Source organism: Grus americana, chromosome 19 (assembly GCF_028858705.1).
Source record: "Grus americana isolate bGruAme1 chromosome 19, bGruAme1.mat, whole genome shotgun sequence".
Lineage (NCBI taxonomy): Eukaryota > Metazoa > Chordata > Aves > Gruiformes > Gruidae > Grus > Grus americana.
The window spans coordinates 7,274,467-7,292,449 of NC_072870.1; the positions used below are offsets into that span (position 1 = coordinate 7,274,467).

Below are 17,983 nucleotides of genomic sequence, written 5' to 3' on the forward strand. Positions count from 1 at the left end.
TTTATTTCTGAAGTGTGCGCAAGGAACCAGGTGTGTACAAAGACAAGCTTAATCAAATGGGAATTTAACAAACAGAAATAAGAGAGTGCAAGGAAGGGGTGGGCTGCTTGTTTCTTCAGACTCTCCTGAGCAATGGGAGCTTTTAGGCGAAAAGTCAGCAACGAGCTGTTGCATTCATTAGCTGCATTGTAACAAAACGCAAAAAAGCAAATAGCCAGTTCTTAAATACTTAACCCAAGAAAGAAACTTAGAATCATTAAACTGAGCTGAGTATCAAACAGCCCTTGGCACAGATTCAGCCCAAGCCCTGCAGCAGATTGTCACCTTTGCTAGCCTGTACTTGGTTGTGTCATAGTGCTTTTAGCGCTGCACCGTGCCGTAGGGACACAACCATCTCCTCACCCGCTGCAGATAGCTCCTTTAGAGATCAGCTCTCCAGGGGAGGAGGGTAAGCAAGCATCTCTCCACAGATAGTACAACACACTGAGAACTAATTAAAGTAATTATCCTTTGCTGAAGATTCATGCTCTAACAGCGAGGATTAATCATAAATACTGTGTGTGACCTGTATCTTCTGGGACCAAAGAGCAGCATTTGCAGAGGGCCGATGCCGACTCTTTGCAGAGGCAGCTTGGACAGAGCGCAGACCAAAGACTTGCACAGACTGTGTTATTTTCTGATCATTTGTCATCTCTGAACCCCGCTGTCAACTCTCAGTAGTGAGAGTCTGATTTTGGGAATAAGCTGGGCAACAGACTGCAACCCTGGCGGCTATCATTTTTTTTCTTGGCACCTCCAGCAGTCAGGTTTGAATCATGCCTTGTACCTAAGATTCAAGTAGTCATTTGTAGCAGAAGCTGATTTGAAGCCATCTGTCTGCTCTGGACAAACTTCTGTGCTCTTGAAAATGAAGTTGTGCTGTGGAAGAAGCATGATCCTTTAATAAACACAGTTGTGTCATCAAAACCATTCAGCACAGTCACACCTAGAGCAGTAAAACCCTTTACAATGCTGCCTGTTTTGAGTTGGTAAGGAAAGGGGACACATTTATACATAGGATCGCAGTGTCCCTGCACAGCTGTATTCTTGCCCTAGAAGTACTTGCCTGGCACAATGCACAGGTTTTACTGTATGGTGGTGTGCTCCTGCCATAGACAGTGCCCTCCGCATCAGGCACTGCAGGGATGGGAGCTCTTCCCCCAACAAAACAGTTACTAGAAATCAGTTAACTGAATCAGGTTATTTTTTTATCAGTTTAAGCTCACAGATACAACTACAGTCCTTTGTGGCTGCAATGAACCAGTTTCAGTTTAGCCCAGTTTTAAACAGTTGTGGACATCTACGGTATAAATTCCAACAGGGACCCACGAGCAGGGCTCCCGTGTGCAGTCCTAAACCCCAGGCCTCCATCCTGACGTAGGTGTCACCTACGTGCTGCGGCAGCGGTTTCGGCAGTCACAGCATGCCCTCGCTCACAGCAACCCGTCACTGTGAACGCAGCCAGCCAACACACGACAGGCAGGCCATGCTTGCTCACAGCGAGCTTTATCCCAGGAAATTTCTCATAGGTTGCAACTTCTCCAGCTCACCCCCAAAAGCAGGGCCTTGCACTCTCAAAAGAGCAGTTCCCGGCAGCCTGGTGTGACCAGCACCGTGCCACGGGTGCCCACGGGGGCTCAGCACCCACAGAGCGCGTGAAGTCCCCAGGCCAGCTCCTGGAGCTGCTGTCAGAGCAGAGGACATTCGGCCAAGCAGCAGGACACGGCCGGCAGCCCGCTGGAGCTCGGCACCAAGCCACGCTACGGGAGGAAACCCAGGGCAGGCTTTCACGGATAAAGCAAGGTTGAGCCCACATCCTCATCACCCTTTCAGCACGGAGCCTCTCCAGCAATCTCCTCTTTGCTCAGCAAACTGCGGCAGCCAAGTATTTCCATTAATGTTTGGCCCTTACTTCCAATGTTCCCTTTTAGATTTATGTTGTGCTCTCAGTCTGTTAAAATACTTTCTGTGCGCGCACCTGCTGTTTCATTCTCTTCGCAGTGAAAGCAGATGATGGCTTCTGATGAATCAGTGCGCCACAATAACAAGAAAAACAATATTAGTTCATTTTGTGCTCTGCACTTGTTAGCTGAATTTTTCTGCCTCGATCAAACTATACAAGAAGCTGCCATTCTTGCCAGAAAATTCCAGCTCTTCCTAGTTGATATCTTAAATTTAAAAAATGGAAATAGTTATATTCAGAGCCCCAAACTGAGGGCTTTGTCTAGATGTTTTTGAAGTCCAAAACTTAATCTAGTCACTACCCAGTCATTGCTATGTCTATCTATTGACATTTTTCACCTGTTAAACAGCCTCTTGGGCATCATCTTGGACCAAAATGCAATCACACACCCATCGGTTCTGTATTACTTTATAGAACTTTATAGAACTTTATGTACATTCTCCCCTAAAAAGCCAGAATCACAGTGCTGTAAAATATTTACAATTGATTTGGATTGTCAAATATCATAGAAATTGGAGAAAAATATATAGAGGTTTTAATCTTAATTAATTAGCTCTTAAAAGTAACTTTGGCCACTATGCTAGTATTATTAATGTAAGAGAAGCTTTAATGGTCTTCATGTTATGGGAATTCCTATCACAGCCCTTTATCTTCTTAACCAAGATTAGCACTTGTAAAACACACCAAGAACCAGGCCCCCATTAAAAGGAAGCGCATCTAATTGTTATCTAGTTGTGTATTTTAAAAGGAGAAGGATACTATCTGACCAAGCTTTTTAAAAAAAAAAGAAAAAAAAGAAAAAAAAAGGCAAAACCCAAGATAACCCATAGAGGATGCTGGAGGACTTGAGCTGCCTTTCAAAAAAATCAGTCTGAAATCAGCAAGAAGCATAAAACTTAGCAAGTTTATCCAGTTTCTCTCACACAGCTGGACAATAACTGAGATTATTACCTTGTTCTACATTAAATATTGTTCATGCAGAGATAAAACAAGAATAGACAAAGCTAAACACAGATATTTTTTTTCCTCGTAGCACTTAATGCTCCTCATTGCTGTAATCCCAGTCGTACACACAGGTATTCACAGGAACGCTTTCCAAATTCAGCCAGCCAGTAATTACTGAAACCGCTTTGTTTGAAATGGGTACAGCAGAGACGGCCTGCGAGAAGTTAATCAGAAAATAACCACGCTGGCCCAGTTGTGCTGCGTTCTGAATTTGAGGCTGCAGCTTGGGGGGGGGAGGTTATTGAGGAAGCTGTCTTAAAAGTAGACGCAACAAGATTTAGAAGATAATGAAACTACAGCAGCAGGGAAACTCAAAGGCCTTTTGTTTGTTTTAAGGCAGGGAAAGAAGAGAAAGGACATTATGAAACCCCATGGAAAGCCATGGAAAGGCAAAAGGAGAACGTGAAGTGTGAGCAACCAGTCCCACAGCCAGCCGGGAACCCTGCACCTCCATCCCTGAGCCCAGTGCGACCATCCCTGTGGCAAACTGGGATTGCCCGTCCCCGAGTCCCGGTGTCAGGGAACCGAAGGATGTTCGCTCTGCAGCTGCAGCCACCAGCTCTCTATAAACACTTCCACATATTTGAGCGCTTACCACAGAGCACGCTCCACCCGGGGCTCTCGCACAGTATCACTTTCATCCATCACGTGGGTCGGGACCAGACGGTCAAATCCAACATCTACTCCATCTCCCCTGGTCATAAAGCCTCCCTGAGAGTCACGTATCTACCGAAACAACGGAGCAGCAGCTACCAGAGCCAGGGCTGCCCCAGGGCAACGTTAAAAATAGGGAGCTCACAGAGTAAGAGCTGCCACTAACCACAGCAAAGGGAGAACCCGATACTGCTCCGGCTCCAACAGCTCCCTCTGGCTCGCATTCATGCCCGGTCTTGACTCCTGCTAATGAGGGAAGGAGACAGAAGAGTCGCCTCCTAAACCAAGGCAGGTGCCCCTGAACGATAGGAAACAGGGCTGTACCTCTGTCCTCGACAGTTTCCTCCCCACTTTAGGAAGGGTCTTTCCAGTGCTGGAGCCTGCAGAGGCATTTTTCTGCTGGGCAAAAAATGTCCAAAAAAAATATCTAAGAGGACTCAGGACTCTGGAGTGAGATCGTGGCTGTCCCCTGCAGCAAGCCAAGGCGAGCCCCACTGCAGAAACTGGGGAAATGGCCCAAACAAGGCAGTAACTGGTCCAGAGAGTCACAGCCCAAAGGAGCTGAGCATTAGGGCAACAGCCACCCCAAACTACAGCACCCCAGGGCCCAAGGCTGGTACAGAAAGCTAACACATCGGGGCAGATCCTCGCCGTGTGTCCCAGCCTGAGGGCAGGACCCTTGGGAAAAGCATCCCTGCGCAGGCACCGCAGGAACGGAGCCACACAAAACCTGGGACACCCCAGGAATGACAGAGAGGAGGCAGCACAGGACAGATGTGGCCAGGCATCGGCAGGCAAACCCGGACGTGACACAGCGCACTGCCAGCCCCGCTGGGACACCAGGGATGGTGCGGAAAGGCAGGCGTCTCCACGCTTGACTGATGGGAATCCTGCTGATAGCCATGGGGGCAGCAGCAGAAGCAAGGAGGATTTTCTGGCGCCGTAGCACAGAAACACCCATCTGGGCAAGTACAATGTCGCTACTCCTTTACGGATGAGCTACTGTGGCTGATACCACAGGCAACCTTTCTGCAGCACAAGTCTGGACCCAACCGGAAAAAATGTAAACAAGTTGGAGGAAGAGAGGCAGGAGCAAAAAAGCAAATGCAGTTGTTGGGAAAAAAATAAGAGTAGAGTTACAGCACAAAGGTGATGGGTAACCTAGAGAGATGCCAGAGGCCAAAGAGCAAAAATACTCCCATGGGCTTCTCCTGGAAGGGAGAACTCGGTGCCCAGAGAGACACAAGAAGCAAAGCTGCAAGCAAAGATGGGAAAGCACATGATTATTCTAAGTGCAGTTGCCCTTGGGACACCATTTCAAACCGTACCTCAGACTCCCTGCTGGAGTAAGGCGATCCCACTCCAGTCACAGATGCGCTGCCTTGAGACTTAGCTTGAATCCAATCCCACCAAAGCCTCACCAAGTTATTCTACAAAATCAAAGCACAGTTTCTGCTGCATTTCTCCATTTGCTGAAGTTTATTATATTTGCAAAGAATTAAATGAACAATTTGACTGTTTCCAAGTGAGCTGCATTGCTTTTGCAGCACTGTATGTGCACCGTGAAACTTTTTTTTTTCTTTTTGTAATTGCAAAAATGGCTCAATACTTTCCTCAACAACCTCCTGAGCTCCACAGCACACAGAGTCCAATTATTACTGATATTAAAGGAGAGTGCAAAGTAGAGATGAGAGATTCATCCTGTCTGGTCTGGCTCTGGCCTCACAACAGAAATTTTGTTGGTGGAAGAGCTTACATGTGTAATACTTGGCAGAAAGCTCAACGCTGATTTTGTTGTGTAAACCTTTATTATGGTAAAAAGAAGAGGGAGAGAGGGCAGACTCCTGGGGAGATGGTATGAATTTCACGACCACCCACTTCCTGGAGGACACTCCGCATTTTTTTTGCATATGCACATAAGTACAGACTAGTCATTTAGCACACAAAGACTATTTTCTTTGCTGCATGTCAGCCAATATGGTACACGCCAACTGCGGCAAGAACAACAGATGAAAGCCACAGACACAGTGCTAAGCAACTTGTTCAGCAATGCTCAAACTCGCATGTAAACAAGAGAGATTAGAATTGGGTTCCCAAGGCCCTCGCCAGAGAGGAATATAGGGATAGTCTCGCCCTGCTGCACTGGGATTTGCATGTACTCTCCATTCTGGGAAGCTGACATGTAATACACTGCCATTAGATTTCTCAAATCCCAGTGGAATAAGGGACCAGGGTTAAATAGAGCATTACAACTATCCTTAACGATTTCGGAAGCCTATAAGGCCTGGGAGACTGAAACTGCGATGTTTGAGTGCGGAGCAGGAAATCAGCACAGGATCAGGGCCAAGAAAATGTGCTTATGCTTCTTTCAGCCCTGTGTGGCACAAAGCCTTACTTTCCCTTGCAAGAGCTGATGATTGCAAAACATGCTTTTCCCTCCACAAAGTTACCATAAATCATAAAAGCATTTTTACAGAAGTTTTCACCCAAAAGGATGCTATAGAATTTACAAGCTTGCCTTGCTAAGCAATACAGACGTGCAAGTGTCATTTTCTCTGCTGCTGGAAAAAGTCAGCTCAAATGAAATGTGATAGCTCTTTAACAGCACACAGCACTCTCACCGGATCCAGCTCTGTCAGACTCGTCAGTACAGCTCCAGGTTCCACCAGAGGAGTTGCCTGCTTTGGTGGAGGGAGAAGGAAGCGCTCATTTTTGACAGAAAATGCTACAGCTGACCAAAAAAACCCAAGCAAGTGATGAAATACGCAGGACTGGGGCTTGTTCTCTCCAGCAAACTGGGCAAAGACATTGCAACGATACATAAATGATGATGACGTAGCGACAGATTTCTACAATATGCTATATGTTGTCACTCCTTACCTCCTTGAAACTTGCTTTCCTAGTCCTTCAAAGTTTTGTCTCATTAAATTCGCTGTCACTGTTCTGTTTTAAGAATGTCCTTGTTAAAACTAAACCACCTGTAAACCTTCCCTGGGCACTCTTGCCTCTTATTGGGAAAAAACACATGATCTTGGCATTCATTCAATCTAAAGTGACAGATGCTGCTGAAGAATGTAAGACCAGAAGAACTTCCCAGCCTCCTCCAATTTGAAATTCTATCTCCCCGGCTGTAAAAATATAGTAAGAAATAGCAAGGAAAAAAAAAAAAAAAGATAAAAGCTAAGACTGATTTCTTTCTGGTGATGTATTCATGGAACACTTGCTTTGGAACAAAGGTGATCAACACTCACAGTTTCTATTGTGCTTTCCTGGATGTCCAAGTCAGCTGCAGATACCCTCGTTAACCAGCTCAGGTCTACAAACGAGCTGCCAGTTAATTGCTGCTGCACTGACAGCCAGGGACTTCTGACACATAAGACAGGTCCTACACACACACAGGCTTTTTGGACAGCTGATGTGGTTTTACTTTTGGCAACAGAATATTGCATTTGGGAAAAATACAGATTTTTGGCTACCTGAACCAAGTTTTGACCTTGAACTCCATGGCAGTGTCAACTTAAGTACACAAATGTGTAGGACCAGAAACAGGCCAGAGACCCCAGCATCTGAAACAGCACTAGAACCCACAGCTATATATGGCAGGCAATTAGCGTTTACATAGTTAAGCCTCAAGACAATCCATCACTGGTGCGTCTCACCAACTAGCAAAACAGGTATTTTGCTCTTAGCCTTAGCCGAGCAGATTTGCTGGAAGCAGCCTCTGCCTCTGTCACACTACCTGCATGCCTCTGTCATGCCCGTCTAACTGCACTTTCAGTTTGTGAAGCTCTTCGATCTCTCGGTTGTGGCGCTCCGTTTTGTGCCGCACCAAAGAGCGGTAGAAGTGAATGGTGAAGACGACAAAAATCAGACCCACTGGGACCATGATGATGGTGGAGACCAGTGCTGACTGCCAACCTGCATGGCCGCTGGGCTTCTCGACGTTGGTGGTCTCATTTTTCAGGATGGAGCCCACGGGCAGAAATTTTATCCAGCACAGCAGCACGACTTCCGCAAGGAAAAGGAGGATCCCCAGGACGGTGGAGAAGCCCCACGCCAGCTCAATGTAGGGATGCATGCGCTCATGCGGGGACTCGCTGATGGAGTTCAGGTTGTGGATGTTGCTCACTGCTTCCACGTTGGGCAGAATGCAGGTGCTGATGAGAAGGGCAAACAGATGAACTGCCACGAGCACCGTCGTGCAGGCACTGAACGCGATCAGCAGCATCTGGGGGTACTTGTACTGTACCTCCAGCTGCACCTCCACCATGGCAACCTGGGGGGAAAGGAACAAAAAAAGCTTGTCAACAGCTGCTAGTTTTCCTCTTTTCAAGACTTTCATTCAGGAAATCATCTTTATTCAGGAAGAGCACCTAAGGTCAAGTACACACTCAAGTGCTTTTCAGAATGGCAGTCTAGATGGATCATTTCTCTTTCCCATGAAGACATACATGCAGTCTGCAGCTTGGCCTTTCTGAAGGCTCACGCACGTGTTTCTGCACTGTAGTTTTCTGAAATAACATATCCCTCCTTGCAACCATGAGCCATACGAACCGCATCAAACCAAACACACAGCAGAAGGAACTCATTAGACAACAAGCGGAGCTCGGAGGCAGCTGACAGCCTGCTAGCCCACCCGCCCATCACACGTTCTCCTTCCGCTCATCACTTGCGGCTGCAGTGCAGGAAGTTTTGACTTTGGGCGCGTAAAGAAAAGCAAAAGCAAGCAGCTCTTCTGGCCAGCAGCCAGCAAGGTTTCACTACCCCCCCATGGGAAGCACACAAGCTACTTTACAGTTTAAGTTAGTCCGTAGTTAAAATAGCTGCCTTCTATTCTCAGAACATTGTACATTTGTTTTTATTACAAATACGCCCAGATACAAGTTATTTATATCCTCAAACTTCTCCCCTGAGAGCTAATAACTTAGTGATATACTCAGCAGAAGTGGACAGCTACTGGCTTATGGATGTGCTCAACAACTCAGATAGGAATTGATTTTCTCCAAACAAGGGCTATCATATAGCAAAGTCTCTAAAGCCATCTGTTTTTTCTTTAATCAAACAAAGCTTAACAAGCAGAATAAGCACAAGAGAGCAGGGGGCTCTTCTGAGATCAGAACTGGAGTCTGAGTACAGGTCTGGTTTAGCAGAAGAATTTGTGAAATTACTTAACCTGTGAAGTAAAATAGTACTGCTGTGTGGTGGCATCCCTGAAAGGACTGCAGAAACCTTTTGCTAAGAGAAGCCACAAAAACAGTGGACAAAACTATCAAACATTCCTCTCCAGTAACTCTCTCACAGCTTGCTTGGACCTGCAGCTGCACTTCATGATTTGCACAGCTACTGACTTGCCTGGCAGCAGGCAAAACCTCTGGTGATCCCAGCTGACCTGCTGTTCCGGCACGGCACAGCTTGCCGGATGCGTTAAGGAGAGGAGAAGCCGATGCTCGGATGCCTGCCTCGGGGCAGTGCCTCTCCACCATCGTGAGAAGGCAAAGGCCGAACAAGCAGCTCGATTCTGGGGGGTAGATGGATTTTGCAGAACGGACTCATCATTACTTTACCCAGACTTCGCACGAGACCACCGCTTCGCAGCCATTTCAGGCTCTGTATAATAATCTGCACCACTCACTCTGGCATTACTTGTTAATAATGTAATTTAGGCACTGGGGTAGGCTCACGATCTCCCCGTGGGTAACCCTGAAAAGGATTAAAGGGGATGAAAGCAGTGTGTATGTTGGCATGGCTGCTGCCTTACCTGCATTTACTTTGAAACCATCAGCAGCCTGAACGGGTGGATCACAATCGAGTCTGAACGCATTTAGTAGCAACCACGATATAACAGCAAATGGTCAATCTCTGCAAGTCCAGATTTTATACTTACATCAACTATTTAGGGCATTAGAGACACCAAAAATATTGTGGCCATTCTTGGACATTCCCAGCCTTTTATTCTGATTATGAACATGTGGGGGGTTTACTTTTTGTTGTTTTTTAAAGGTTCCTCTTTGCAGTTTACAGTAGTTCTTGTTGTATAGGAAGAGAAAATAACAACGCAGGATTAGCTTCACCATCTGTCACAAGGTCAATTTAATTTAAACACATTACACATTGCCTTGTGTACATGCTCTCTGCAGTTCCCCCTATATTGATTCAAGGAGGAGGAGATCAAACTTATTCTGTACAATACGTTTGTACAGTGCTGTGATTGCCAGTCACACCCTATCAGCCAGGAAAAGCTGCAGGAATATTGTTCATTATTGGGTGCTGTAATACCCAGGGACATAGTATTCAGCAAGCTGAATAGGAATTGTACCTGCATGTTCATTTTATAGCTTTAATATAAAGCTGAAAGCCTGGCTGATGTCAACATATCAATTTCTACTTGTTATCCTTCGCATGAGCAGCACTTTTCAGCTAATTGGATGTTTCCTCCCAGACTAACCTATTCCCTAGGGCTAGCTTCAGCTGTGCAATGTGATGAATTTTTAACACTGACTGATGGCTCAGTAAGAGGTATTTCAGGGAAAAACATCAACAATCCAGATAGGGCAGCAAGGCAGAAAAACAGTTCATTTAACCCAAACAAGTACTGGAAAGGTGAGTGAGCTCTTACCGCTTTACCCTGTACAGATTGTCATGTCATTCTCTGACCGGGATAAGAGAAAGAGGACAAACTGACATAACCCATTTAAAAATCATTAAATATGCTGCTTCGTCTGTAAAACTATTAATATGTCATGTTTGATACAATTATACTCTTCCGTGATAACAGCCTCCTTTATTTTAACCTCTCCCCAGAAGCCAAGGCGTCAAGGGCTTGACTTCGCAAGGCACTGAGCACTCTGCCGCGCTGCAGAGTATTTCAGCATAGGCTTAATTTTAAGCTTGAGATTCACCCTGTTGAACTCCAGCTCACAGGTTTGCTCAAGGACCAAGTACTCAAACCATTTTAGAATTAAACTGCAAATAAATTACATGCAATTATGGTTGGGTTTTTAGACCAGTATAGCCCAAACTGTCCACAACAAAGATAATGCTCATCTGGAGAAATTTAGACCAGGATAGATAGTATCAGGCAAAAGGATGACAAATGGCTTAACATAAACCATGTTACATTCACACAGATGGTTTGGCAACCTGTAAAAACAATCACTCCAGTAGATCTGTTAGGTTTTCTTTGTTGGTTGGTTTGTTTTTTGTTTTTTTTTTAAATCAAATACATATCCTGTAGCAATCGGACAAGTATTGAGAAGACTGATTAGCAGTAATAATTAAGGAAAATTATTAAGGAGGTTTCCTAAGCTCCCTCTAAATCTCCTTCATCTGCAGTAGCCGTACAGTTCACCTCCAAACAGACCTGGCACTGGAGAGGACCCACATCCTCCTGATCTGCCCGACTCTGCCAGAAATACCAGAGATAGCATCGAGTAACGAGGAAGGTTCGCATTATTCTGCAGCCTGTCCAGAAGGAGCTGGATCAAAGCCACCGCCTGTTGATTAAATATCCATCAGCTCGTAATAATTTTCAGCCAATATGGAACCGGCTTGAATCAAACACACTGACAGGGAAGTAAATAAAGCAATAGCCAGGCCCCATACCACATTTGTTTACATAGTTAAATGCACACAGGGTTTCAGGGAAACTAAGTAACTTCTCTACTTTCATCAATAGCCAAATAGATGCTCTTATAGAGAGTAAACATCCGCGTACCAAATACCCACGTGCCAAATTACCAGCGGAGAAATAACCCAGTAGGAGTAGATACCTCAGCTTTCACTGGAAGGTCCAGTACCATCAGCTGGGAAAGAACTTGCTAATAAAGAGAATTCCTTATTGCAAAAGTTTTTATTTCTGACAATTACCGATTTCAGGTGTACTTATTATGTTAAGCTGGTGATTATAATTAACACTACTTATAACTATGCGTTCATTTGACTTGCATTTTAAACAGTTTAAAGAGAATAGAAGTCAAATGGTTAATTTTGTGTTTGCCGAGGACTTTCAGCAACTTTCCGTCGTGCGAGTCGAGAAGGCACGCTTTGTTTTCAGATACGTGGCTCGGCCCCGCAGTGTGGGTGGGCTGCCAGCCCCCCCAGTCCCAGCGGTGCCAGCGACAGCGCACCCCAGCACAGCACCTGCTCGTGGAACCACGTTGCCTGGATGCAACAGTTCACAGCAACGCAAAACGTTAATTTAATAATCGTGTTAAAGAGAACAGTCACAAACAACTAACACAGAACTTGAGTCACCCAGAAGCACAAGAGACAAGTGCATGAGCAGCTTTTTAAGTAAAAAGCTTCAGAGTGAAAGAAATCTACAGAAGAGCACTTAACTTTCTCAAAACGAGGAGGTACCTTCTGCCACTTGAGCACACAAGCTCGGTTACAAACCAACATGCGCGGCGTGAAAAGTTTTTACGAGCATGGCTTGCACGCAGCCAGTGAGCGGAGAGGAACCCCAAAGCGACCAAGCGCTCCGTCTGCCCTGCAGCCTGCTCCCACTTAACTCCCCGCTTGCGTTTTTCCAACTTCACTGCAGGTGACCAACTTTGTCATCCCAGACTGTTGTAATGTTACAGATGATTCATGTTCTGGGGGATTGGGGGAGGAAAAAGCAGCAGAAGCAGCTAAAATAAAACAAGGAAAGCTATCCGGAACGTTCCTGAGATCTGTCTTCCCTCCAGCTTCTGAGCTGCAGGGTGCAACATCTTCCCATCGTGTCCCACTCAGCCAGGCGCTGCCCTCGGCCCCTCTGCATTCAGCTGACCGACCTCCAGAACAACCAGACCTGCCCATTTCCTGGGCAGAAAACTCCCCCAAACAGGTTTCAATTCTCACTCCCAATAAGCAAGAACCGGAGGGGAGATGAAGAGGCTCACGCCGGCACAGCATGGCTGTGTTTTGCTAACACAACAGCTCGGACAGGTCTCAGCACTGGACCACTGACCGTCTCCATCTTGCTTATTTGCTCGCTCCCTGACATGGTTTTGACCTATGCAGACAGCTTCCAGATAACACCCAAGTGCTGCACAGAGGAAAGCAAGTCCCAGGATTATTCCCAATAGGCGGTACTGACAAAAATACACCAGGTTTGGCTCCTTTCACGCTAGAGAGTCCTCTGACACCAGGTCTGAGGCTGCAGAGCCTCTTCTCACACCTCCGCATATAACATGATCTCCCCGATCATGCTATGCAAACTTTGCTCTGGCAGACTGTGACCCAACCTCCACCTTATTTTAGACACCGTGACGTGAAAAAACACATACAGAAATTAAGATAACGTTCAGGACCACAGCTGGGGCCCAGGGGAGCTCCACGCCCTAAGCGCAAGCCCATGTGAAGGCAGCCAGCGACGACTGGCCTCGGGGCCAACGGAGAGCCCAGGTCCTATGGTGTTTAGCAACACTGGTGGAGCACTTCGGATCATTTACAGGTAGGGGATGAGTATTTTTAAAGGCTGACTCGGGAGCGTGTGGGTTGGCTGTTAGGCAGCTCATGTATCCGTCGCTGCCCTGAGAGCGCCAGCCTCAAACTTTGCAGCAGCAGCAGCCAAGCAGAAGCCCCCAGGCAGATGCCTCCTGCCTCTTCAGAAAACAACAGTATGTCCTGCTTCTTCACAGGAGGAAAATACTGATTAGGAGATGATTTTACAGAACCAAAACCTTCACGATCCAGAAAGCGTTGCTACAAAGTACACGTACCATTGCAAATCCAGAGAGCAGAGCAGAAGTTCTGCTGGAAGCTTTCAGTTTGGCTCGGCTCAGGTACAATTTCCTCCATGAAAGGGCCTGAACGGAGTGGTGGTTTGATGTGACTAATTCCAGGTAGCTGCGCCGGACCCAGTCCCGATAATCCATGCCTTTTGTGCCAGGTTCAGAACAGCAAGCAGGAGTGGAAGGATCCACCGGAACGTTTAATTCAGAACTCATGATGAGAGAAATGCTGAGGAAACAAAATAGTCATGTTCCAAAGGAGGTAGCAGACAGGACAAGCATCAACTACTGGAAAAAAACACGTTTAAACAAAGTTTCCCTCAGTCAGCAGAAAAATTATGGACCAAATACCGTCACACTTGCAAGGCACAGAACAGAGAGAGGACCATCCGTAGTTGCTAAAAATGACCATGAGAACTAGGAAAGATTACACAAGTAAACTCAGGAACTACTCCAGCGGGAATTCAGGAAGGTTGGACAGCATCTGGCTTTTCGTTTCAAAGCTGGCATCTCAACTTTCCCCTTTAATTCCTCCTCGCTAATAAAAAAAAATTGTTTTACATAAAGACACTTTGGAAATAAAGCCACCATCTTATAATTTTGTTTTAAGCTGACAGTTAATTTCACAGCGCAGCACGGATTGGTTCCAAATGCATGTCCTTCAGAGTACCAAAGTAACTAGCGGGTTCAGAGTCACTTTTTGCTCTTTCTTTGGAAACCAGGTTTCAGTTAACCCATCGCTCATCATAGCTCAGTTTAGACGGGCACAAGACTTCCCCAACAGTTATCGAGCTGAACGCTGTGTAGGGTTAACAAATGAACTTCCCAGGTTCCTGCAATGGGAAGTTAAATTTCCTGAACTGCTCACACTGCGCTTATCGGCCACATCTGACCAAGAATCCTGTTCCCTTACTTCCACCGGTGGCTCTTCGCATGGGGAAAGGAAAAGACAAATCCAAGGGGAAAAGCTAGTTGCCTTCCTAGTAGTTTCAGCATCTTCAGATTCAAGAGATTACACTGAACGATGTAAGAGAGCAGCAAGACTGTTTCAGGTGGTGAATGCCACAGCAGCCAGCAGAGACAAGCGCGAGATCCAAACCTCCTTACACCCCAACTTAGCCAGGCTGCTGCCGAATGGCTCTGCTGATCTCTGTGCCATCCACAGACGCAGAACAGGATTTGCTAAACGTTTTGAGCAAGAATTTCTCAACTCTGACAAACATCTGAAACAAGATGTTTAACTCAGCCTTCTGTAGAACGGAAACCACAATTCTCTGATTAATCCCCAACACTCACAAGTCTGCCACCGACCACCACGGCGGTGGCAAGTAGCAACACCAGAGCTGCACCAGACAAGACTTTTCTGGCTATAAATACTCACCAGCTCCTAGAAGGAGGAGCTGCATGCCCAGAATCACCCACGGTGTGGTACTAATTAGTCCCAGCGCCACACCTCAGGGTCATAAGCACCTTGCTGTTCACTTGAGACAAGCCCCAGCCCTGTCTGCATCCTCCCCCTGCTCTCCACGTACGTGGGCCACAGCTAATAAACCAACATTTGCTGTGAGACTTGAAGAAATGGCAAAGATAAAAAGGACACCGGCTGCCCACAACTCCGAATGGTATTACTAAAAGGGAACAAAGCTGTTCCAGGCACAATAAGACTAGACTTCAGCAGCAAATAAAGCATTGCAGGTTCTGAGATTGTCTGTCCCTCCTGAGCATGGTGGGCTTTCAGATTTCAGCCCCTTCAGACATAATAAGGATGGCAGCAAGAACACAAGGCTTGTTCTTCTGGGCGGTTTTTGACAAGGCCATTATTGCAGCCCCTGGAGGACTCCAGGATAGCTCCTGAGCTGCTCAACAGTTTTCAAATTATTAAAAAGAAGGAAAAAAAAAAAAAAGAGCAACCATAAAAGAACTTTCACACAACAATAAAAACAAGAACAGAATAACAGGGACAAAGGACAAACCTCCCTGCTTGCTCTGCGTTTCCAGAAAAAGGCAAGAATCGCCTGTTTTACAGAAGACGACGACCAAACTCTCCCCAAGCCTCCTGGGGGGATCAGAGCAGAGACATTCTGTGAGCAGCAAAATTATGAAGCTATTTCCTGTGACAACATCCTGTGTGGATTCTGTCATCTATAGCGTGGGGTGAATTTATTAGCTTTGTCCGTAGTTGGGACACTGATGGCCTCTTCCCTGCCATTTATTTTCACAAAATGCGTAGGAACGTTGTATGTAGGAAACTTCAACCCCGGGACAAATTCCATTGAAAAACAAATGAATTCAGAGGTTACAGAGGGAGAGCAAGAATACCCAATCACATCTGGTTCTTTCCTTAGAAAAATAAGCTAAAAATACCACAAGGATGAATTTTCTCTCTGGAGCAGCTCAAGAGATGTTCCCAAATAAGTAAACAACTTCAGAATAAAATCCATAAACACAAACGTAGCCCAAACAAGCAGTAAGAGGACGGCAAACTCACCTTGCTGGCTGCAGACATGGAGAGACTGGGTGGAGGGCTCCAATGGCTGAAACACAAGACCACAGAAGCATTTTACGTGCACTGTATCTTAAGCAGTTTTACTCTGTAAATACTTTTCAACCGGTTATCTGCATCAGGGGAGACTTATTCTGGAGATTTCACGTTCCTGCAACGTTAAAGGTTTAGGATGCTTGCTCTTACAGAAATAACTATCCTTAGGGGTTTTACCACACCGGGCTGTTTAGTTTTGGATGGAGAATCAGGACTTCCCCAGGAGACCTCTTCCTAACAGCCGGCTCTGGCCAAGTCCATCCCAGCTGTGTCTTTACTCACTTTCGTTGCACCACTGATGCACTTGACCCCGCTTCATTTCACACCGCTGAAGACAGAAAGCTCTCTGCGATTGCTACCTCATACCGATTTTGTTAATCTGTCCCGTGCTGTCCTTCGGATCAGCGAGCGTAGCAGGGAAAGCCTTTGTTGTGCCTCACATCTCAGCTGCCCCTGTGCAGTTGCAAGCGCACGTGCGGGGATTTCTTCCCAGCAGGGAAGGACACAGACGCTGCCAGGGCCGAGATATGCGAATCCCTTTCCCACCGCCGGCATGCCCTGAACGATCCCCCGCAGAGCGCTGTCTCAGCAGCGCTGTCAGCTTCCCTGCCTGGCTTGGGGACGCCGGCCTCCCCCTCGGACCCAGGTTTCTGCCCCACAGCTGAGACTGATCAGCAGATTTGTTCCAGCACCTTCCTCCCCTGTACAGTATGGTTCAAGAGCCCGCACACCATCGCTAAGCCTAACCCCAGATCCCACTATTCCCCCTTCTTCTGCTACTCCCAAGCTCAGGCCCTCTTCGCAATGGGGAACCCCTTCCATGTTCTCTCCTGGCTTGGGACCCCTTCCCAGCAGCACCCCGGGATGTCACACCACTCAGGTCCCAGCTGTGACCCCCCTTCTAGCAGCACCCCTCAAGCAGAGGATCCCCCCCCGAGCAAGATGTGACCCCCTCGCCCCACTGCCAGGATCCCACTCCACCCCCTCACAGCCAGGGCCCTTCCCTCCAAAGGCACCCTCAGACAGGGACCTCCCCAGGCAGGATGAGGCCCGCTCCCTCCCCACGGCTGGGATCCCCCCTTCCAGCAGCACCCCGGGTCTGGGGCTTCCCCGCACCGTAGGCAGGAGGTGTCTCCCGTACAGCACCCCCAGAGAGAGGATCCCTTTGTCAGGATACGACCCCGATGCATGCCTGCCCTCTGCATCCCAAGGGAGCTCCAAAACAGGATGGGACCCCCCTTGTCTGCCCACACCCCCCACCGGGGCAGGGGAAGCCCGTCAGGCAGGATAAGACCAACTCTCCCCCCAGCACCCCGGGCACGATGAGACCCCCTCCTCCCGGAGCACGCCGGATGCTCCCATCTATGCAGGATGAGGCCCCCCCACCCCAAACCCCCCGGTGGGGATGAAGCCCACCACCCCAGAGCACGGGGCCCGCCACCCCGGTCAGGATGAGACACCCCCCCCCCCTCCCCCCAGCCCCCGGGGCAGGGCCTCCCCACCCGGGCAGGATGCAGCTCCCCGGGGGCGGGCGCTGGCTCACCGCGCTGGCTGGCCGGGGGCCGGGGCCCCGGAGCGCCCGCCGCCACCGCCGGCTGCCGAGAGCCGGAGCCGCCTCCGCCGCTGCCAAGGCAACGCCGGGCACCCGCCACGTGACCCGCAGGAAATGAGGGGGCGGGCAGCCGCCCCGCCCGCCACACGTGACCGCCGCCTCATTGGGCCGTGGCCACGCCAAGCACCGCCCCCTGGCGGCGGGGGCGGGGCTAGGGGCGGGGCGAAGGGCTCCCCCCTCCCTCCCCGCTGTGCAGCGCCGAGCACCGGGCGGGCAGCGCTGCGGGCTCCAGGCGCCCCGACATCCCGAGCTGTCCCCAGCGCCTCCGGGGCCACGGGGCCGTTCCAGCTACAGCTGGGATCCCGGGGGCCGCAGCCCGCAGCCCGCAGCGCTCCCCGTGTGAACATGCGTCTGCAGGAAAAAAATCAGGTCTGCGGCTCCCTAAATTCAGGGTCAGGTTGAAATCGCCCCCCATTGATAACGGTGTTATTCGATCTGGCCCTCTAAATCTTTCC

General features: G+C 48.2%; 1 protein-coding gene across 3 annotated transcripts in view; it reads right to left on the reverse strand.

The window, feature by feature from the left end:
• Window position 1: 1 nt before the first annotated feature.
• The window catches only part of ORAI2 (ORAI calcium release-activated calcium modulator 2), an 18,201-nt gene continuing 219 nt past the window's right edge, over window positions 2-17,983 (reverse strand). The window contains exons 1-5 of one of the 3 annotated variants that reach the window (XM_054848065.1): window positions 17,460-17,572; window positions 15,866-15,911; window positions 13,366-13,606; window positions 7,401-7,937; window positions 5,122-6,342 (exon numbers count right to left, since the gene is read on the reverse strand). In XM_054848065.1, the coding sequence (XP_054704040.1) occupies window positions 6,238-6,342; window positions 7,401-7,937; window positions 13,366-13,593 (870 nt within the window). In that variant the 5' untranslated portion in view covers window positions 13,594-13,606; window positions 15,866-15,911; window positions 17,460-17,572 and the 3' untranslated portion in view covers window positions 5,122-6,237. Of the gene's footprint in view, window positions 919-5,121; window positions 6,343-7,400; window positions 7,938-13,365; window positions 13,607-15,865; window positions 15,912-17,459; window positions 17,573-17,983 lie in introns of those variants that run through there. The other 2 variants (XM_054848064.1, XM_054848063.1) reach the window with 2 other exon arrangements.